Source organism: Camelus bactrianus, chromosome 19 (assembly GCF_048773025.1).
Source record: "Camelus bactrianus isolate YW-2024 breed Bactrian camel chromosome 19, ASM4877302v1, whole genome shotgun sequence".
Lineage (NCBI taxonomy): Eukaryota > Metazoa > Chordata > Mammalia > Artiodactyla > Camelidae > Camelus > Camelus bactrianus.
In genome coordinates, this window is record NC_133557.1 from 18,086,487 (window position 1) to 18,110,376 (window position 23,890).

Consider the following 23,890-nt stretch of genomic DNA (forward strand, 5'->3'; position numbering starts at 1 on the left):
TTGTTATTATTATTACTACTATTTTCAACCCACCGTGGGCTGATAGTATCATAAAATTTAAGAAAAGAACTAACAGGAAAATAAAATCAAAGAGTAAAAGTGAAATTTAAAAACACAGAAAATGCAAGTTCCTCCTTTTAAAATACTTACTCTCTTTTTCTGTAATTATCTTTTCATGGACCAGAAAGAGTTCATGAGTCAGTGCTGGTCCCTAGATCACAGGTGGAGTGGCATGGTTCTAAAACCCAGCGATTCACACCGTAATTTTCTTGATAACACATCTTTCATTTGCTTCCTTCCCTTCCCTGATTCTCTTCTCTATACCCACCAGTGTGTCGTGGACCGTCTCCTAAATAAACTACTTGCATTGGAATCCATATTTCAGAATCAGATAAACCAAAACAAAAACAGTAAATCCAAACAAAAGATTCTTATATAAGAAACACTTTCTCTACCCTGAAGTCATAAGAATATTTTCTTAAGTTTTCTTCAGACAGTTTTAAAGTCATGTCTTTTATAAAATGTCTTCAACTTGCCTGCAATTCCGTTTTCATGTATAGCGTGAGGTAGGTCTCCAATGTCAATTCTTCCTCCCTATCCTAGCACCACTTAATGAAAAATAATTTTTATTTACTTAACCAATCTGCCATATGCTCCCTTTGCCTTCCATCATATTTCCACATATTATGGGTCTATTTCTAGGTTCTCTCTTTTTCTCAATTGTTGTATTAGACTATTCCTGTAGCAGTACCAGGTCTTTTTTTTTTTTTTTAATGAAAGATTCTTTAAATTCTATAGCACTTTACAATTTTCAAAAGTTTCACATACATGATTTCATATAATCCCATAATAACCCCCATTTTTCCCTTCTACTCTTATAGTGCTCCTTTCCTCTTCTCCCTCCCCACTGGTAACCACTAGTTTGTTCTCTATATCTGTGAGTCTGCTTCTTTTGTGTTTTATTCACTAGTTTGTTGTATATTTGAATTCCACATACAAGGGATATCATATACTATTTGTCTTTCTCTGACTTGTTTTGCTTAGCATAATGCCCTTCAAGTCCATCCAGGTTGCTGTAAATGGAAAATTTTCATTCTTTTTTATGACTGAGTAGTATTCCATTGTAGATATATGCCACATCTTCTTTATCTGTTTATCTGTTGGTGGACACCTAGGTTGCTTCCGCATCTTGGCAACTGTAAATAATGCTGCTGTGAACACTGAAGTGCAAGTATCTTTTTGAATTAGTAATAATATCATATCTTCTTAATTAACAAAGATTGATTAAGTTTTGATTTCTGGTAGAGCAAGGCCTGCAACTTCGTATTTCATTTTCAGGACTATCTTACTATTTTCACCTCTTCTCCTTGCATGTACATTTTAGGACTAGCTTGTAAATTTTCCCCAAAAAATGTCTGATTTTTGTGTTGGACTTGCAATGAATTATAGGTCAGTTGGGAGATCATTTATGTCTTTATGAGAATTTCCCTATCCATAATCATAAACATGGTATACTTCTTACTTAGATCTTCTTTAATGCCCTTCAGTGCTTTATACATTTACACATAGTGTACACCTTGAAATCCTTTTGTTAGGTTTATTCCTAAAAACCAAATATTTGTATTGGTATTGTAAATAGTATCTTAAAAAATATGACGCACTTGTTAGGTGAATAAAAATGCAATTGATTGTTTAATGTTGACTGTCAAACATGCTATATTCTCTTATTTATTCTAATAATTTGTGTGTAAATTTCTTTGGATTATCTATATAAGTAACTATACAGTCTACAGTTAATCATAGTTTTGTTCTTTTCCAATCTTTTAACTCTTTGTTAATTTTCTTGTCTTCACCCAGAGCCATCAACACAATATTTAATGGAGATAATAAGCATCGGTATGCTTTCCAACTTCAAAGGAAATGAATTTATTATTTCATCCTTGAGAATGGTGTTTGTAGGTTTCTTATAGTTACCCTTTACCAGGGTAAGGAGGTCTTTTTTATTCCTTGTATACAAGGATATTTTCTTTTTAAATCATGCTGAGCTTTACTGAAGCTTTTTCTGTGTCTACTGGAGTGATATGTTTTTGTCTCTCTCTTACTTTGCTAATGTAGTGAATTGCATTAATGGTTTTGTTAATGTTGAACCAATATTAATTTCCTAAAATAAACTATTTTTTTCCTTATTGTATATAGTTTGTTAATATTTTGTTTGGAGTATTTGCATCTAATTGTCCTTTTTCTCATAATAAGCTTGTTTAGTTTTGATATCAAGGATAAACCAGTGTCCTAAAATGAAGAGAGAAGTGCTCCTCCTTCCATTCTCTGAGAGTATAGCTGCAAGACTGGGTTACCAGTGACCCCCAACTCCTGCCCACCAGCTCCATAGCCCACCCTTGCCTTCAGCCCTGGGCAGACTTTGAGGGTATTTATGTAATTGGGCTTAGAAGTCCCTTCTTCTCGTACCCCAAGGGACTGGGTGGGGGGAGCAGTTCTTTCAATGAAATCACAGATCACTCATTTTTTTTCTCCGTTTAGGTCCTCCTTCCCCAAAACTGCTTTGTATTAATTCCTTTGGCATGGGTACAGCATCCTCTTACAGTTCTCAGGGCAGGCTGAAAGGTGTATTTCTCTATTTCTTTGGGAAAGTAGATTAAGAAGAATGATCAGATCACCATCTCAAATCAGAACTCTCATTTTCATCACACAGACCTGTAAGGCAGTACTGCAGAATGACCAAGGTCACGGCATGAACCAGACTGCCTGGGTCTGTGTCCCATTCTCACCACTTACTTGTTGCACAACTTGGGGCAAGTTGCTTAACCTCTCTGTGACTCAGTTTCCTTACTTTAAAATGGGAACTAAAATAGTACCTCCTTCATAGCTGTTGAGGGGATTCAATACATGAATGCATGGTAAGTGCTTAGCAAAGTGTCTTGTGCAAAGTCATTCCTTTGTGTGTTTACTCCTCCCCGGTCCCATGACATTCTCTCAGGACTGCTCTAGTGTAGCCTGGAGATCACCAACTTGATTCTTCTGCAGAATCAGAATTGTTACTACTTCCCTTGGTGTCCTTACCTTTAATCTACAGTTTCTGAATGGTGACCATATTGCTAATCACAGAAACCGTATCTCCTCATAGCTTACTGAGTATACTTAACAGCTTTCTAAAATGTTCTTCTGATTTCTATGGTAAATTATTTAAAAATCTATTTTATCTTGGAAGAGTCATGATTCATTCATTCAATAATGTATTTATCACATGTCTACTATCTACTGTTCTAAGTGCTTGTAAGTAAGAGTGAAAAAAAAAATGAAGAAAATTTATCACTGTCTCCTTGATGCATATTCTAGCGGGAGAAGACAGATAATTCAATGCAGAGTGAAACTGGCAGTATATCAAATGATAAATGCTAAGGAGACACACAGAGCAGGGAAGAGGGACAAGGAATGTGGTGTTAGAAAATTCCAGTTTTTAATAGAAAAGTCGAGGAAGATCTTTGTGAAAGGTGACACTTGAGCAAAGACTTGAAGGAGGTGAAGAAACCAGCCCTGTTTTTTTTTTGTGTGTGTGTGGGAAGATTATTTTATTCAGAAGGAATGGCAGGTGCAAATGTCCTGAGGCAGGGACACACCTGGCACATTTGAGAAGAGTGACTGGATGTTGGTAGTAAGGCAGGGGCAGAAGAAGATGAGGTCAGAGAGGCGACCAGAAGTGGCAGTTCTGGTTACATGGGGCCTTGTGAGCCATCCTAAGGACCTGGGCTTTTAATCTCAGTGACATGAGAAACTACTGGAAGGTTATGCGCAGAGAGGTGATGCTGTGATTTGTCTCATTTTGGAGCCTACTGTAACAATCCAGGTTGGAGATCACAGTGCCTGCACCAGAGAGCTAGCAGCAGAGGCTGTAAGAAACAATCAAGGTCTTGCTATATATTGAAGGATGAGCCAAGAGAATGTTCTGATGGATGGGATATGGGGAGTCAGCAGCGCTGCTGATTCGCACAAAGTAAGGGGGCGCCAATCTTGGAAAATACAGGGTGAAAGGTGTTCCCTGGAGTTTTCAGTCTGAAGCTTTGGATGTGATGATAGGGAGGAATCAAGGTTTTTGACTTGAGCCATTAATAAAATGGAGTTGCCATTAATTGAGATGGAAAGACTGTGGGAAGAATGAGTTTGGTGGTCGATTGAAGGATGATCAGAAGGTCAGCTCTGGACGTGTTTAATTCCAGAGGCCGATTAGCAATCCAGGAAATAGGTTTAACAGGCAGTTGGATAAATGACTCTGGAGGGCAGGGGAGAGGTCTGGTCTGAAGAGATCAATTGGGGAAATCATTAGCATATGGATAGATTTTAAAGCCTAAAGTTTGGAGGAAATAATTAGAGGAATAAGTGTGGATCAAGGGTCAACAAACTACTGCCACTGTCAAATGCAACCAGCTGCTTGTTTCGTAAATAATCTGGGTCAGAGTGAGATGTTTGAAATCAAGATTACAGAGGTATTATAGGTAATTTTATGATGGTCCATTGCGCACAGAATTAACAGAAATCTTGCATAGGTCCCTGGTTTGGTTTTTCTTAGTCATATACCCTTGACTAAAAAGCAGTCGCCCACGGCTGCTATTGGCCACACATCACTTAGTATAGCCCTTGGCAGAGAGTAAATTAAGTGCTTTACCTATAGACCTCCATCTAGTGCATCATACAGAAACTGCTGGGATTGTCATCCCCATTTTACAGATGGGGCACTAAGGTATACAGAATGCAACTAATTTAACCAAAGTTGCATTAAAAAGTAGTGAATGGAGCCCAGATATAGCCAGATCCTTCTAAATTCAAAGCATCTTCTAAATTACTCTTTTCTTCCATTACCTGGTAGATATGTGGGTTTAGAAAGGCTGAAAGGCAGTCATACCATCTGTTCAAGGCAAAGTCAGGACACAGCCCCAGGCCAAGGCTCTTTCTACCACATCACACCACTGCTCCACAGGTCCCTTTCAGTGAAGGAGGTTTACAGTCGACCCTTGGTATCCACAGGGACTGGATCCAGGATAACAAAGCAACAAAATCCACTGATGCTCAAGTTCCTTACATAAAACAGCACAGAACAGTTGGCCCTCCAGATCCGGGGGTTCTTTGTGGGAGGACTTAACCAAATGCACAATGATTTCAAAATTGATCTGCAGTTGACTGAATCCACAGATATGGAATCCATGGATACAAAGGACTGACTGGACTTTGTTTTGATTCATCTGGGTCTTTTTTGTCCCCTCTCTCTCATTGTAAAAAGTCTTCTTGAGGGAAAGATTCCTGTTTTGTCTGATCTTAAGTCAATTTACCCTTCTTTTTCCTTTGTAATTCTTTATAATGAATCCACATATTCTCCTTCCATAATTCCATTTCTTTTTCTATCTAACAGCATGGAACTTTCCATCCTTTTGACAGAGTTCTACAACAAAGGTTAATTACTTTATAATTTCATTCTCTCTAAAAAAAAAAAGCATACTAAAATTGCTAATTTTAACTGTGCTTCTTGTCAGTAGGTTCATGTAAATTCACTGTAATTAAACCAGATGTTTTCTTGTGTCTAAAACTCAGATGGTAATTTAAGGGAAATTTTCATTTCAACATAAAGGAGGACAGAGTGTTATCAAGGGAAGTTTTCTTCTCTCCTATTTTATCCTTTCCTCTTCTTTCTTCCCCTCCAGTTTCATATCTGAAAAGTGGGGCTAATGATGGTGAACTTTGAGGGGAGTTGTGAGAAGTAACAAGGCAGTTTATATAAAAGCACAGAGCCCTGCACAGTCAACAGAAGTTTCCCTTCTTATCATCTTGCCCAGGTCTTCCTTTATTTTGGGGGATCTCCACTCCAGACGCCATATTCTTTGGTTCGTTGGTTGTTGTTCATTATAGAAGATCAGAACTAACTTAAGAAAAATCGAAGTTGTTTGAAAACGGTTCAGAGGACACCAGAGTTTGTGAGTCTTATAGAAAGAAGACAGATTTAGACAATTTCAATCTACTTCGTATTTTCCAGTCTTGCTGGAGGAAAGGCAATTTTTTCCTGGATATATTTTTATATCTTAAGATGTGAAATGTATCTTTCTAATGGAACTATATAGTGGTGTATTAGTAAACGTTTCACAACCAGCTCTCCAGGAAAACAAAACAAAATCTCAATGTATTTGCTGATTTCCATGGTATAAATATCTTCACCATGGTTGATTTTAAGCAATGAATGTGATATCAGTGGACTCAGAGGCTGCAAGAGAGGCTACCGATTAGCTCTATCAAGCCAGTATGAGCTGGTTTTGAATATAAATAAAATACATTATACATTTCTTCACTTTCTTAAGCAGTGTGCAGGACCTGGTCACATCATGAAAGAGGCCCGGGCTTTGATGTTAGATATTCAACGAAGAGTTAATGAGCATCTACCGTGTGCCAGGCAGACAACAGCACACACACGCACAGACACACACACACACACACACAAAGTATTTCAGATAATGACAAGTACTATAGAAAAAAATAAAACGGAGAGAGTGTTAGGGAGATATTGGTCAGGAATAGTATTGAAGATACAATGGGGTTACTTGGGGTCTGACGTAGAGTTATCTCACATGGAGTTAGGGCGAAAAAGCACAGATAAAATTTCGGATCTATTTACTGGCTCTGCCATTTGTTACTTGGTAGCCTTACAGGTTCCTTAAACTCCCTGAGCCTCAATTTCTCTTCCACACAACTGTATCAGGAGCATCTCCATCACAGTGTTTGGCAAATGACTGCATGAATGAAGAATATCAGCACAACGTCTAGCTCACAGCGGGCATTCAAAGACTGTAATTGCATTTCTCTTTACCTTTTATAATAGAGCAAGGTCATCTCTGTAAACATCAGAAATGTACCAAGCTCCAATTAAACGATGGCTCAGGACTTACCAGGACATGTATGGCTTTTCACCCTTCCCCTGAATGACTCTGGATCGCATTACTTACTGCCTTGCTGTCGCTGCCCTTTCTATTTTCCTTCTCACTTTCTTCTTTTCCAGATTTTATGTGCTACATCTTGTTACCATACGAGCACCTATCCCTAGCAACATGCAGCCTCCTTCCAGCCTCCTGCGACCTGAGAAACCAGATAATTAATCTTGTCAAAAATGCACATAAAATAGAGGCACTCATTCCTGAACTATGTCTGTCCTCTCTACGGTGAAAGTGCATGTATTATATTGAATGAAATAATATTGGTATTTTCTGTGATTAAGCATATGATGTATCAATTATATTAATATACTGTATACTGTATTATGAATTATAATTCAATTAAATTTTTTATACAATTATAAGTTATATGGGAGTCCAAATTCCTCATTGTAAAATAAGGAAGATAATGCTGTTTGTTTTTCCACATTTGGCTTTAAGATTAAATGAATCTACAAACGTAAAGTGATACAAATTTTATGGAGGAGTATCTGTCATCTTCTAATGAAACTGCACATGCATGTACCTGCGGACACCAGCAGTCCCACTTTTAGAAGTTTCCCATGAAAATACATCCAAACTCATTCTGAGGCCGCCATCACTCTGATACCAAAATGAGACAAAGGTATCACAAAAAGAAAATTACAGGTCAATATCACTGAGGAACACAGGTGCAAAAATCCTTAACAAAATACCAGCAAACCAAATCCAACAATGTATTAAAGAATGATATACCATGATCACATGGGATTTATCCCAGGGATGCAAAGGTTTTTCAATATCCACAAATCAGTCAATGTGGTACACCACATTAACAAACTGAAGAATAAAAACCATACGATCATCTCAATAGGTGCAGAAAAAGCTTTTGATAAGATTCAACATCCATTAATGATAAAAACTCTCCAAAAAGTGGGCACAGAGGGAACATACCTCAACATAATAAAGACCATATATGACAAACCCACAGTTAACATACATCATACTCAATGGTGAAAAGCTGAAAGCATTTCCTCAAAGATCAGCAACAAGACAAGGATGTCCACTCTCACCAGTTTTATTCAACACAGCTTTGGGAGTCCTAGCTACAGCAATCAGAAAAGAAAAGGAAATAAAAGGAATCTAAACTGGAAAGAAAGAAGTAAAACTGCCACTGTTTGCAGATGACATGATACTGTACATAGAAAATCCTAAAAATGCCACCAGAAAACTACTAGAGCTCATCAATGAATCCAATAAAGTTGTAGGATACAAAATTAATACACAGAAATCTGTTGCATTTCTACATACTAACAATGAAATATCAGAAAGAGAAATTAAGAAAACAATCCCATTTACCATCGCATCAAAAAGAAAAAAATACCTAGGACTAACCTACCCAAGGATGCAAAAGACCTGTAATCTGAAAACTGTAAGACTCTGATGAAAGAAATTGAAGACAACACAGACAGATGGAAAGATATGCCTTGTTCTTGGATTGAAAGAAACAGTATTGTTAAAATGGCCATACTACCCAAGGCAATAAACAGATTCAATGCAATCCCTATCAAATTACAATTGGCATTTTTCACAGAAATGGAAAAAAAATTGTTAAATTAGTATGAAAACACAAAAGACCCCGCAAAGCCAAAACAATCTTGAGAAAGAAGAATGGAACTGGAGGAATCACAATCCCTGGCTTCAGACTATACTTCAAAGCTTCAGTAATCAAAACAGCATGGTATTGTTAAAAAAAAAAAAACAGACACATAGATCAATGCAACAGGATAGAAAGTCCAGAAATAAACCCATGCACTTACAGTCAATTAATCTATGACAAAGGAAGTAAGATTATATAATGGAGAAAAGACAGTCTGTTCAATAAGAGGTGCTGGGAAAACTGGACAGCTACATGTAAAAGAATGAAATTAGAACATTCCCTAATACCACATACAAAAATAAATTCAAAATGGATTAAAGACCTAAATGTAAGACTAGATACTATAAAAGTCCTAGAGAAAAACATAGGCAGGTCACCCTTTGACACAAATCGAAGCAATAATTTTTTTGATCCATCTCCTAGAGTAATGGAAACAAAAGCAAAAATAAGCAAATGGGACCTAATTAAACTTAAAAGCTTTTTCACAGCACAGGAAACCATAAACAAAACAAAAATATAACCCACAGAACAGGAGAAAAATATTTGCAAATGACATGACCAACAAGGGATTAATTTCCAAAATACATAAACAGCTGATACAACCCAGTATCAAAAAAAAAAAAAAAAAAAACAACCCAATCAAAAAATGGGGAGAAGATCTAAATAGATGTTTCTCCAAAGACGTACAAGTGTCAAACAAGCACATGCAAAGGTATTCAACGTTGCTAATTACTGGAGAAATATAAATCAAAACCACAATGAGGTATCACCTCACACTGACCAGAATGGCCATCATCAAAAAGTCTACAAATAATAAACGCTGGAGACAGTGCGGAGAAAAGGGAACCTTCCTACAGTGTTGGTAGGAATGTAAATTGGTGCAGCCACTATGGAGGACAGTATGCAGATTCCTTAAAAAAATAAAAATAGAAAAAAATAGAATTAAAAAACCCCCATAAGATCCAGCAATCCCATTCCTGGGCATATATCCAGAGAAAACTCTAACTCGAAAAGGCACATGCACTTCAATGTTCATAGCAGCACTATTTACAATGGCCAAGACATGGAAGCAACTAAATACCCATGAACCATTGCTTCTTGACTGCTTTTCCAGGATACATTAAGTAAACAAAAACACAAGATGCAGAGTATACCTATTATGTTATCTTTGATAATAAAAATAAGAAAAAGAAAAACCATTTTTACATTTTTACAAATGAGCTATAGGAAAAATATATCTAAAATAAAAGTAAATGGTTGCCTTTCAGGTGTGATAGGAACAGCGTGAAAGAGAGTGGTGGCAATACTTCTTTGAGTGTACATTTTTATTTAGTTTTGACTTCTGAACTATGCAACTGTTTTGATGTTAAAAACAATGATATTAAATAAAAAAGGATGGGGGGAAGGCAAACCTTAAAATTGAAATAAATGAACCTAATTGGGTATCAAATTGATAATATAACCATGCAGAGAAAAAAGAATGAATCTTTGGACGTGCTATTTTGACTACCGAGGAGAGAAAAACTTAAAAAGAAAATCTTTAACCTGATTTAGTAGCTTTCTTGTTTGTTAGGGGGATTGGTTTTGTAATTCTGAAACTACTCCATGTGTATTACAGTGTGGAGCAAATGGAAAAATATGTGGATGCTGGGAACAGGATTTCTTACTGTGAGAGGAAGGAGACTGAGGGAAAGTGCAGAAGAATCCTGAGGTGTTGGCTTGAATTAGTGTGAGCTCGTGACTTAAAAGAGATAAAGCATATTCCACAGCTCTATTTTCTGGAAGAGCCTAGAGGCACTCATACCCCACTGAACACACCTAAGATGTATCTCTTAGTGCCAAAGAGCCACTCTCCACAGAAGACAACCAGAAATCCTTACAAAAGTAGTTGACTTCGGGTCTGGGGCAGAGACAGTACCAGGACAGCCTAGAATATTTTGTTGTGCCACAAGCAAGGAAGAGCCGGCTTGAAGGGACACCCACTAGCCATATATGAGACAATTTGAGCCTTAACAAGAATAATCACCGTAATAGATTTTAATATATTGAGTCAAAAAATGACCTATGAGTCAACAGGGATACTAAAAATGAGGAGGAAGGATGAGGAGAGAAAAGCTCTTTTATAAAAATGAATGTGAATTAATATGTGTAGGGGGAATGCTGGATGTAAAAAGCATCCTTTTGTAAATATCAGTGTAATAACTGACTCAGGTGAGGATTATCAAGAAGCACGAAAACCATTAGGTCAAAAGTTCTTGGGGAACAGGATACTCAAGGACCTCAAAGTATCACTGCACAGGTTAGGTAACTTACAAAGAGAAAAGGGGCTGCATTTACAGTGGAGGGACTGGGTGGTCCCCAGTTTATCTAAGGGGCCAAATGCAGCATCACCAGTAGAGGGGCTCCCTGACATTATGCACCTCTTGACATGATACAGTGAGAAATACACATCACCAACCCACATACCATTTTTGCCAAACATATCTGGTATTCTGGTTGGCCACACAAAGTCAGGTTTAACATTACTGGAGATGTGCATGTGGACTGTCTCTTTGATTATTTTAAAATTAATGCTAAATACCTTAGCTGTCCTTTGGTGTTGTGGTTATGGAGAAGAATGTCCTTATTCTGAGGTCACGTCATGTGCGCTAAAGAATTTAGGGGTCAGGTGTCATCATTTCTGCCTCTCACTTTCAAATGGTTAAAAATATTATGTTTATACATGATTTTTCCATATCAAATACGTCATACACATGTAGTGTGTATGTATGTATGTATATATATATATATGTATGTGTGTGTGTGTATATATATATGTAAACTAGATAGCAAGGTGTTCATAAACGCTGAATCTAGGTGAAGGGTTTATAGGTCGTCTTTGTACAATTCTTTCAATTTCTCTACAGTTTTGAAACAGTGCAAAGTCAAGTCTTGGGTATGAGTCCTTGTATATAACACGCCTATCAGTGCCTGGCACAGAGGGTACTCAGCAGTAGCTAAAACGAGACTTTCATCAGCTTTGTCTTCGTCTTTCAAGACCTCATGGATTCCATTTCACAATCCAGGCTGTGGTCTGGTTGAAGGCAGAGAAGTAACCACCCAGTAAGTGAGTCGTGTTGTCAAATGAGACATTTGTGAAGAAAAGGGGAAAAAAAAAATCAAGAACCTATTTAGTCTCTTATTCACAACTGCCTCCCAGATGAAGCAACGGGGCCTCAGTGGCCATGAGCTTCTCTCACCAGTGTTGGATTACTTCACAGGCCCTCAAAGGCATGGGGGCCATTAAAATACAAATTCTGCACAGTCCCCAGGAGACAATTTTGTAGCACAGACGAAAGCAGCATGAGTCCAGTCAGCTCAATCTGCAAGGCTGCTCCTTGGTTCCCCGAAGGGGGTTTCAGTTAATGGACCAGAGCTGAGCTCCATCCCCAGCTTGACCTTGAGGTGAATGAGTTCCCAGCAAACAGAGATGGTGCCTCTCCCCTCTGCAGGAGAAATGGAACCCAACCCCGCCATGCAGAGGGGGCTGTGCTCCTCCGAGACCTTCCTGCAGCCCGGTGGTTCCGGAGGCGGGGCCTCAGGAGAGCTACAAGACCGAGGCCTGGTGTCTTGTAGGTTGTTGTTTTCAATATGATAACGTCCGCACATCTCAGTAGAGCAGAAATTGATGTTTTATTAATGGTGTTTCAGTAAAATTTAATTTCAAAGCATTTCTGCTCTCAGTTTGTTTTGATAGAGGCGTTGTGATTTTTTATTTTTATTTTTGGTGACGAGAAGGAGAAAGCGAGACGTTGAGACATGCCTTAAAAATGGGACTTGGGATTTGCTGCTGCAGATGTAAGTAATTCACAAAAAGAAGCCCAAAGAGGGCAGAAAATCTTGACAAAAAATGCCCTGAGCTGTCCCCGGGCCAAACCCTCTTGCTCATCTTCTGCATCCTGAATATTCATGCTGGTTCTCAACAACGGCTCCTCCTTGTCTAAGAACCAGGTTCCCTTCCCCATGAACATTCGTCACTAAACCACTCTTTCTGCCCCAACCCTACTTCTCAGAGGAGGCACTGACCATGCCACCACTCCCTGAAAGTCTATGTCATATTTTGGTGGATATGACATAGTTGGAGCGATGTCTACAGCCCTCAAGAGATGGGTGGGTGGCTTCTGGGTTAATTGTGCTAGAGGACACTTTGTTAAGAATTTTTTTTTTTTCTGGATTCAGTGCACATGTAGTAGCTACATTTAATGAAATGTACCACCTGAGGGGCGTTATTCCGATGTTTCTATCTGCCACACTTTAAATGAGCGTAACAACCTATAACGTAGGTACTATTACCATCTCCACTTTACAGAGGAGGAACGGAGGCATTGAGAGGTTAAGCAACTTGCCCCAGGCGTATCTGGCCCCAGAGGCTGCCTTCTCAGATAGTGCATTATTTTAACCTGCTGGAGGATGGGGCTGCACATTTCTGAAACAAAGGAGCCAGACCTAGGGAGAGCTCTGGCACCTTCATCAGAAGCCAAATCCAGGGCTGCATCTCCTGGGCTGCAGAAGGACGCCAACGTGAGCTGCTTGACCTCCTGCGTTGGAGGCCAGATGGGAACGGGTTTATAAAAAGCAGAGCCCTCAGATCTTCTGGAGAAGGTGATCTAGGGGAGAGCTGTACCCACAGAAGACTGAGCTCCACAGCCAGACAGGAAGATGCGGGACAGGATGCCAGAGGCTGAGTCCCCACTGCGGCTGCTGCTACCTAGAAGCATGGCCTGCAGGGGCTGCAAAGAGAGTGGCCGCGAGGCTGAATTTATAGGGGATCGGGAAGGGCTTGTCATGAAGCCAGACTCTGTCAAACTTCCAGTTCTAAGATGGGACAGGGCGGGAATGAGAATTAGGGGACAAGGTGAGAAGAGGCTGGAACTCTATCTTCTATATCCTTACGGGACTTTGCAGCTGAGGATGTTGGTCTGGACCCCATCCAAGGACTTGCTTATGTGAAACAAGAGCACTAGGCAGGACTGCCACAGTAGGGCCTCGGCGCTGAGTCAAGTGTGAGGATTTGCCTCACGTGCTGACAAGGACAGAGCTCTGCCCAGGCCCCTTCTGATCACTTTTATACCATTTTGTGCCCTTCGACTTTTTGTCCGCATGTGCAGAGAGCAAAAAGCTCCTGAGGATGTACTTCCCAACCCTCCCTTCCCATTTCAGGCCTAACCATTGGCTGGGCGCTCCCTTCCCAGATTCGGAATGAGACTGATACATAAGCTGCCCTACGGAGTCCTCCTGCAGGCCCGGATCACAGCCCCCCTTTGCAGGATTTGGCCTCAAGTTGTCCCTGGGCTTCCTCCTCTTCCCAGTCCTGCTTCCCCACTCCCTTCCCAGTCCCCCCTGGGAAAACTTCTTCATCAATCATTTGCACATCAACCCACATCTCAGAGTCTGACTCCAGGGAACTAACTAAAGACACCACAAAGCCAGAAGCAGTCTGCATGGAGGAAAAAACGAAACACGGCCATAGAGAAGTGTTTCTTAGATAAGTCCCAGATCCAGCAAGTTTTGTCCTCCCATAAATAGGGTAACTGCTGAGGGAACCTGAGAAGGAACACCCAAATTGGCTTAGGACACTCAGGGAAAGCTTCCTGGAGGAAGCAGCATTTGAGCAAAGACTTGGAAAGTTATTAATAGAGTCTGTCCCACAGATGTAGAGGGAGAGGTCATCCAAGGAGAAACACAAGGGCCTGGGCAAGGACATAAGGGTGGAAAACGTGAAATGTTCTAGGAAGTGCACATGGTTCTCCATTCCCGGAGTCTTGATTTAAGAGGCATGTTGGAAGCAAACTCATCAGAATCTTGTGGGAGTGGAGGTGGGGGCTGGGGGTGGGAGAAATGAAGGCACCCAGACTGACTTCAGGTCTTTATCTTGACTTAGCAGGTGCAGTTCACTGAGATGAGGAACACAGGGAGAGATGGCAGAATAGAAGAGGAGATGAGTTCATTTGGGGGTATTTTTTTGAGATGCTGGTAGGATATCAGGGTGAATAGTCAGGTCTGGGTGAATTCAGTGCGTGTGCTAAGCTCTTTGTGTGTGTTTTCTGATTCTAATTCTTACAGAATCCAGAGCTGTCTGACTCCCAAACTCAACACACTTAAACAATATGATCAATACACATCTTCTCTTTTGGGAGGCATCGATATGGTTAAACGTTGGGCACAGCATGTGTATAAAGTGAGGAGAGGGATGTGGGTATACAAGAGCCTGTGTCTGTGGCAGAGTTGCCACTGTCTAGGGGGACAGCGCCCCCTGGAGTTGTGCACTGCACAGTCTGCGTGGTGCTTTATGGAAGATCTTAGAAAAGATGCAGGTGTACCGAGGAGGATATGGAAGATGCAGGAAAAATAAAACCTCATAACCAACAGGCGTGGCCCCCAAGCAGGTCCAACATTCCCCATTCCCAAGGGAGCAGCTTCCCCGCCTCACTCACCGTCCTCCTCTGTCTGCACCACCAGCTCCTCGCTCTCCATCCGGCCCTCGGGGTTGGACAGCAGCAGCCGCAGCCGGATGGTCATGAAGGGCCGCAGGCCCCGCAGGGTGTAGTGGGAGGAGGTCTGAATGACCTCCTCGGCCTCGTACTGCTGCTGGTTGAACACGTACTGGTACTGCACCGTGAGGTTGTAGCTGTGACAGCGGGTCACTGCGTAGCCAAAGGGCTCCCACTGCAGGGTCAGCTGCCGGGCTCGGATGTCCACGATTTCCACATTCTGCGGGCCGTGCACTGGGTCTGCAAGACACACACACGAGACATGGGGCTCTGAGGAGACTGTCAGGAAGGCGGGCGGGGTGTTCTGCTCAACGGGATGAGAGCTCTTCACGTGTATCTCAGTCGTGCATCCCCTGCCCTCTCAATGTCACCATGCACAGTATAACTCGACATTGTTCTGTAAATCAGACTCCTTCTTATTTAAACACAGGCATCTAAAACCAAGCATAACTATATAAAGGGGAACCCTGCATTACTTGCTACAAATAAATGTTAACCATTAAAAAAATGCCAAATTATCAGTTTTTCAAGGTTCTTCAGGGTGCCACCAAAAACCATCGCGGGTGCCACCAAAAACCATCGCGGGCACCACCAACAACCCACACAACACTTCGGGGAAATACTAATTTAGGAGGTGGCTGGAGTTCTGGATCTGCCTCTTTACATTAATCTGGCCACATCCTCTCCCCTGGAGAAATCAGTCCCCTCTCAGCAGTTAACTGCACTGTTAATCAGACCAAGCCGCACCCTCAACACACAGCCTCCAGCTGTGTCCAGGTCCACGTGGTCACTGGGACCCGTCATAGCGACTTGGAATTTTCCTCCCTTCATTGACAACACAACTCACCCTTTCTTCACCTCCCAAGACAGCCCTCAATCCTTCCTTCTCTCCTCTCCACTTTTTTCCCAACAGGCCCCTCCAAGACATCACTCTTAGGCAGATCTGACCAGGCCTTCTCATCCCTCTGCTGTCCCCACGCCGCCCCTTCCTGCTGATCTTGGTCCCAGACCCTCACCCATAACATCGGCTATGTTTACTTTATTATGAATATTCTATTTATATTTCACACACATTAAATAGATGCTTTTGTACAAAACAGATTATAACAAACAAAACTTTATTTTTTTAATCCCCATATGTAAAGCTCATTCTATAAAGGTTCGGCATTTGTTACGATAGAAAACACAACTTCTTTTATGACTGGCATTCCCCACAAGTTCTTCTGTCAAGATTCTCTTAGCTGGAGCTCGCACCGGCTCCTAAGCCCTGTGAAGAAACCCAGCCCTCTAATGCCTTGTGTTTAGTTTGGTTGTTCATTGAGGGAGAGGATGATACACGAACCATTCCTGATAGGGGCTGGACAGGGCTTATGGCGGGGGGGCAGGAATATTGGGGAGAAAAAAATCTGATCATTCCTCAGTCCTGCCCATTTCTGTCCTGTATCCTGCTTAGCTAGACAGCAGGAGAACAAAGCACACTGAGAACCATAATGAAAACAAAACAAACAAACAAACAAACAAAAGATTCTCTTAGCTGGGAGCAGTGAAGCACAGGGTAGAGATTAAAGCAGTGTATTTCCCCCCCACGCCACCTATGGGACTTTACCGAGTTATATTACCTCTTTGGGTCCATTTTATATTTCATTTGTAAAATGGAGATAATGGTAGTAGCTAACTCCATAGTGGGGGTGGGGAAGCGTTTAATGAGATGTCTGTAAAGCAGTTAGAATAGTACCTGGAATTTAAGCACTCACTATTCCACAGTTTTTCTTTTGCAATAATAGGAAGAGTACTAAAAATAATAATAAGCCTTCATGTGCTGTATCTACCCTGAACGCCTTGTAAGTGGCAGTACTGGGGTAGCATCCTTATGCAAAATGATAGAGTCTATCTATCACTTTTCTGGTACCCTCAGAGCATTCTGGGGTAAGGCTGCTTCTGTGCCAAATACAGCAATAAAAAGGGAGGGCAGTCTTGATCAGCCGACTCCCCTGATCTGTCCTTGTGGGGGAAACGTCCTGCGGCTCGTGTCAGAGCCTTACCGAGGAACTCACTTGGAAGTGGTCCTCTTTGGAGAAGGGTGCCTAGAAATAAATGCCAGGGAGCCTAGCGAGCCAGCCCAGACCTCTCACATGATGTCAGGGAGAGCAGGCTGCCGCCCGCCCCGCTCAACTAATGAGTTCATGGTCACTCATACAGCCCAATTTACTCGTCACAGGCCCCTGGTGTAAAGGAGAGCCATTGTCCCAAACGCAAATGGGTGACACTGAAGGAGAGCCGCTGTGGGTCCACTGTGCGGAGCCCACGTGGCGTGAAGTGAGAAGTGCTGTCCTCGTAGCTGGGGAGTGAGGACCTGGCATGGCTCTGCAGCTGCTGCTGGCTTAACAACTCACGACGGCGTGAGGACGAGGGCTCAGGCAGAGGGGCCGCGAGACGCTGCCTGCCTGCCTGCGAAGTCCCGAGCATCCCCACAAGCTTTGCCCGGCGGGAGCCTTTCTGCTTGTCCAAATGCCAGAACTCTCCTGGGAGGGAGACTGTCCACCCCGCTCAGGACCTCATCCATCCTCCTCTTCCGATGTGCCTTCAAAACTGACGCCAAGCTCCATCCCATAAGATCGCTTTTGTGCTCTCTTTCCTCATCTTATTAGAGAGTGAGAATAGAAACGGGAACACCTGAAACCCATTTAATTCCAAGACTATGACCCTATTTTGTCAAACATCTTAAGATGTACTACACAGTCCATGTTAAATATACATTTGGGAATCTCCAATCAGCCCTTAAAGCACCAACGAAACAATAAAAACAAAATGACCTGATGGCTGACAGCTACAGTATTGGGTTCTATCACCTGCACCATCTTGTGACCCTGTAAGGGAGGGACTGACTGCCAACCCCACTCTACAGATGAATAAACTGAGGCCAGAGAGGTTCAGGAACTCGTATAGAGTAGCAAGACTAGCAAGAGGCAAGTTCAGTGTGACATTAAAAAAAAACAAACAAAAAACTTGGCACCGCACACTAGAATGTAAGCTCTTCGAGAGCAAGGGTGCCCTCTGCTCATCCCTCCAGCCCAACCCCAGCCCCGGGGAAGGTCACATGCATCAGTTGAACACATGTGCTTTTTGTAAAATCTCACCATAAACAGTGAGGAAAGCATCACTAGCCTCGTCCTAGAGGAAACCAAAGTTCTGTGAGATTAAATGATTGGTACAGCTAAGATCTGAAGTCTGCAGGCCCAGTGCCTCTGTGTTTTCTCTGCATGGTGATACCATGAGGGACTGAGACCAAGGAAAGGACATAACCGTGAGACATGTCACAGCCATCAGGAATCGGGGGAGACCTGGGGAGAATGTTGTGAGAAAGCCGAAAACTGTAAGGCAGAAATGGCTTGATCCTCAGGACCCTGGGGTCGGCTGGAGAGGGTGACATGAGGACCTCATCACTTTAGGTGCTAAGCTGACCACTGGCCTGTCTTCCCACCCCTGGTCTCCAGCCACTACAGTATTCCCCCCATGGTGGACCTGTGAAGATGTGCACATAAACACCTTTCTGCTGCTCTTCAAGGAAGGAGTAGACAAAGGTACCTTTCAAAGAAGGCAAAGGATGTTGCAAGCCTGCCACAGAGCAAAGAGACTCCCTCCCAGAGTGGGAAGTTCGGGGCACAGGAGAAGTCACTTGCTCCCTCTGAAGCAGGTGTGACTGACTGTCATCAGACAGGCCACAGGGAACAGTGGGGCCCAGCAGAGCATGACTTGAAGCCAGACTCAGCACTCACTAGCTGTGTGACCTTGGGCAAGGACACTTCATCTCTGAGCCTCCATTTCCTAGTCTAGAAAGTGGAAATTATTGCACTAACCTCAGAGGGCTGCTAATGAGTTTTACATGAACTATAAAGAGAGAGAGAAAACTGCCTCTGCCTAACAGGGACCATTCCTCTTAGAGGGAATGGCCCTTCTTGGAGAAATGCCTTAAGAAGCTTGTTTGGAGTAGAAGCAGCATTCCCAGCTCCTTGGGATCAGCTGTGCTCAGACTTTAGAGGAAGAGAAAAATGAATTCACTGGCTGCTGGACAGAGTAGGAGAGGATGAGGAGGAAAAAGATGGTGGGATGTTTGGTGGAACCCAATGAAACTGTTCTCATGTGACTCCTAGTCTTGAACAAAGTCCTAAAAATACCACAAAACAATGGACTGTGATTAAATTTCCTGTGCATTCTGAGAGCCAAATGCCTCACTTGGGCCAAATAAGATGCCACACGGGAACAAAAGGACCAGAGGCAAAGGGGACTTGGAAAATATGTCCACGCATGTTACTGACATCTTGAGAGATGATCTGGGGGTTTCTCAGGCTATGGAATTTAGAGATTCAAAAAAATCTCAGTTCTTGTGAAAAAGACAAGAACACCTCTGGTAGCCCTGTGGGTTAGATACGTGAGGGGGAAAGTGTTCTGTAAAGTCAAGAACTCCCATTCAAGAGAGGAAAAGACAGTGGCTACTTATTAAGCAGCAACTATGGGCTGGGCAGTTGCATGCTAAAAATGACTGTCTAGCCTAGAGAACTGAGGCCAGTGAAGGACCAGGACTTGCTCAGGGCCACACAGCCAAGCCCCCAGCTCTGGACTCCCATGGCACTTGGCACAGCTGTTCCGCCGGCCCAGTTAGCACCTGTCATGCTCTCTAAGAACTGCTGGCTCATTTATCCACCACTCCTCTCGGGCTGAAAGGGGCCATGCTCTGTCCAGCAATCTCAGCACATGGCACTGGGTCTGTCAAGGGGCCAGTTCATGTTGCTTAAACTGACGTGAACAGATGGTGACCTGTTCTTGAGAACTGAGCTTGGACCCCCTGACTCCACAGTCCCCTGTTCCGTCCCTTCCAGCACATCACCAAGCCTTTAAGATGAACTTATTTATTTTTCCACTCAAGCGAGAGAATGTCTTGAAATCCTACATGATGGAATTAGTTTTCAAATGCATGATGGAAGCACTCATGCTTCCAGTCTGACCCCCGCGTTGCCCCCACCCTCAGAGGCTAAACCCAGCTTCTGCTGCAGCAGTTACCTACAGCAGCGAGAATCTCAGGTTTACATTCTGGTTGGTACAAACGAGCTGGAAACTGCTGAGAAAGCCCTGTGGGTGCAGTGGAGATTGGTCTGTTGAATGTACATCCCCCGTGTAAATATGTTCAAGCCTCGAGCCTATGGTTTCTGCCTCCAGGTAAGGGTTCCGTCCACACTACCTTCTTGAGTAACAGCTTACAGGCCACCGAGATGGCAAACAGTGGGAAAAGAGTGTGGCTTGTCTGGGAAGTTGGCAAGTCTTCCTCCAGTGGAAAATCAAAATGGCTTGGCCTTTGGGTGCACTGTCTCCATGCCCTTAGACTTGGCAATGGGGGCCCTGTCCTGAGTCTTGTGCTCTGGGGAGCACACTCTGGCCTTCTGCAGACTGGACCCTTTCTCTCAGAGCAAGGGTCAGCAGGCCAGTGTGTTCACCTGGTCCCAGTGCTCCCCATGCTGGGCCAGGCTCCAGACAACGGACACCCCAGAAATCCCTGTCCCAGTGGCCCCAAACTCACTTCCCTTGCTTTGCCCTTCCAAGATCAGACAACATTCCATGCATGTCCCCAAGGTCCACGGGGTGACCAAAGGATGGCTGCTTGGAGGAACAGACATTTGTAGGGAGGGAAGGAGTCAGGTAGAAGGAGAAGAGGCCACGGGCCTCTGTGTGTATCTTGCCCCAGCCCCAGTTGTGTTCTTATGTGTGTTAGGGACAAGGGACAGGGGTGTGTGTGTGTGTGTGTGTGTGTGTGTGTGTGTGTGTGTTTGACTAACTCAGCTTCAGAAGCTTCTACATTCTGCAGCTGCCTCTGGAAGGCAGGTAGGTCCTCTTCACCTGATCGCTTCTCCTCTCTCCTTGTTTGATCTTACTCAAGTGCCATGTCCTCCTGAAGCACCATTTTCAACCTAACACCTGAGTCCAACCTGCAATTTGTGCCCTCCCACCTCCAAATTCCCTTCCTCATTTTCCACTGCTCACTCTTTAAACCTAACATTCCTAAAGTGAATCATATCCCGTAGCATTTTACATCTCCATGCACCCCTCTGCTTGGGTTGCCATCTGGCAAATCCCTATTCAGTATACCCAAGGCCCAGCTCCAATGCTACCCTTTCTTTGTAACTTTATCCTGAAGTCTTTCTTGCCCAGGCAGAATGAATGCCTCCATCATCTGTTTTTTTAAACACATCTTCCATAGTCCTCACAGAGTTGCAGATTAATTGTACGTCTGTTTCATGCTTACCTCCTCTGTTAACCTGTGAACCCCTAAATCGCTTCATTTTTTTAATAATTAGAACATATATCTGATTAATAAATAAATAATGAGTAAATATAGAAAGTAGGGGGATGCCTGGACCAGAATCAAGGCCCTAACATACTGCAGGGGAAATGCAGTAAGTGAAGGGGTGAATCAGGGCTCACTCCACACTCCCATCGTTAAGGTAATCATGTGGTTAAATTAGAATTCCAGCCTCTTTTGTTTTATGTGGACCCAGCCTCAATCTCTGATGTCAAAGGCAATCGCTGTAGAATCTCCTAATGACCTTAAATGATCAAGGCAGAATATCTTATTTTTTAAAAAAAGGAGCAGCAAAGGAGACTTCCAATTCATTAATTTTCTGTGTATTCATCTTTGCACATGAAGTTGGTTGTAACGCATGTACTGTTCAAAGTTGAGCCTAAATTGAGATAATTTGGGGCATGGGGCTGAAAATGTGGAGGTCGATAGCTTGTATATAAAATTAATTTTTTATCCATTTGGAGATGCAATTTGAGATCCTTTCAAATTAAACTGCAATGGAGTCTTAGGCAGCTGGAAACATTATTGCCAACATAATTTGATACTGCACGAGCAATAATACAGTGACAGATATTTCGATGTGACCATTAATTTGCAATTTCTGCGTGGAAATGATACATGAAGGGGAAAAAAGGTAAAAGGAACAAAATTAAAATCCATCTTCTTTCCAGCATCGTCCAAACCCACTCTCTTGCTTACTATTGCCACCTCCTCTGATTTATTGCAGATGGACAGAAATTTGTTGAATATTATCACAGACATCCTTAAGAAGGTAGGCAAGGACAGGAATCCAGAGGCTTCTCACCATCCAGGGTCCCTGAGTCTGACCACTAGAATCACCTGAAGCTACAAGAAGTCCCCTTGTGAGAGGTGACTCAGTCATCACCCTTTTCTAGTGATGTCATGGAGAAGGTAATTCATTCACATGTTCCTTGGCTCACTCATTACAGAAAAAAATTCCCTTGAGCAGGGAGGCATCATAATGTGATAAAAAGAATGTTGGCTCTGTCATCATCTGGACCTAAAGTAAGTCACTTATCCCATCTGTGTCTATGCCTCATTTTTCTCATGTGTAAAATGGGGATGGTATGCCCTGCCTTTTAGGGATGTGAGGCGAATTAAGGAGACAGTGACCACCAAGCTCCTGGATGGTACTTGACACAGTTGGATTCCCTCACATACAGCTCCCACCTCCAGAAGGCAGGTGAGGTAGGGGAGCCACTGAGATAAAATAGGAGCCCTGCAGGTTGCCATGGATCCCTGGCCGGGGTCTCAGTCCAGCTGACTGCTGGGTTCATGCTTTTTAATAAACTACAGATTGGAGTTAGCAAGCTTCCATGAACACATGTCCAAAGATCGCGCTATCTATTTATTCCTTTCTACAAACATGTCTAGGACCTCTGAGATGGGACAGGCATTAGGGATGCAAAGGAATGAGACAGACACTTTCTAGCCTTCAAGAGATTTCTGTTCTGGGGTATATTTATACAATGGAATACTACTCAGCCATAAAAAAGAATAAAATAATGCCATTTGCAGCAACATGGATGGACCTGGAGATTGTCATTCTAAGTGAAGTAAGCCAGAAAGAAAAAGAAAAATACCACATAATATCACTTATTTGTGGAATCTAAAACAAATACACACACACACATACACACAAATGAACTTACTTACAAAACAGAAACAGAGTCATAGAAAACAAACTTATGGTTATTCGGGGAAAAGGGCATGGTAAGAGATAAATTGGGAGCAGATACTATTATATGTAAAATAAAAAGTTTCTACTTTATAGCACAGGGAACTATATTCAATATCTTGTAGTAACCTATCATGAAAAAGAATATGAAAAGGAATATATGTATGCATAGGTATGACTGAAATATTCCACTGTACACCAGAAACTGACACATTGTAACTGACTACACTTCAATTACCAAAAAAAAAAAAAAAAAAAAAAGAGAGAGAGAGAGAGATTCACGCTCTGGAGGAGGACGCAGATAAAACAATTGTGAAGGGTAGAATAATAAAGCCTGATGAATCTTCTGCAGTTGAAGTGCTGGGCTTCCAGGCAGCCCATGTCAGAAGGACACAGCCTTGTGCTGGAAACTCATCTGAGCCAATTTAATCATGACTCGTGCACAACCCCTACATTCTTTTTCATAGAAACCTGAAGCCACCGAAGAAATCTGAGGTGAGTGAAGGTTAATGATTCTCCCATAATTGTACTAATTAGGTTATAATAAAAGCGAGTCTCAGGCCAAATTCTACTACACAGATGAGCATTTAATACATAAAAGTTTATGAGCAAGCAGGCACAAAACAGGTCATACACTCTATCCCATAATGCTCAAAGAAGCCCCAGCAACCTGTGCTTGCCCTTTTA

The 23,890-nt window shown here is 42.5% G+C and overlaps 1 protein-coding gene across 10 annotated transcripts in view; it reads right to left on the reverse strand.

Annotated features, from left to right (window-relative positions):
- Positions 1 to 23,890, reverse strand: part of PTPRT (protein tyrosine phosphatase receptor type T) — a 944,743-nt gene that overhangs the window by 323,464 nt on the left and 597,389 nt on the right. For all 10 annotated transcript variants that reach the window (XR_012500633.1, XR_012500634.1, XR_012500631.1 and 7 more), the window contains exon 8: positions 15,096 to 15,392. Coding sequence is in view for 5 of the 10 variants with exons in the window: in XM_074347294.1 (XP_074203395.1) it covers positions 15,096 to 15,392 (297 nt within the window). In the remaining 5 variants the exon portion in view is untranslated. The remainder of the gene's footprint in view (positions 1 to 15,095; positions 15,393 to 23,890) is intronic.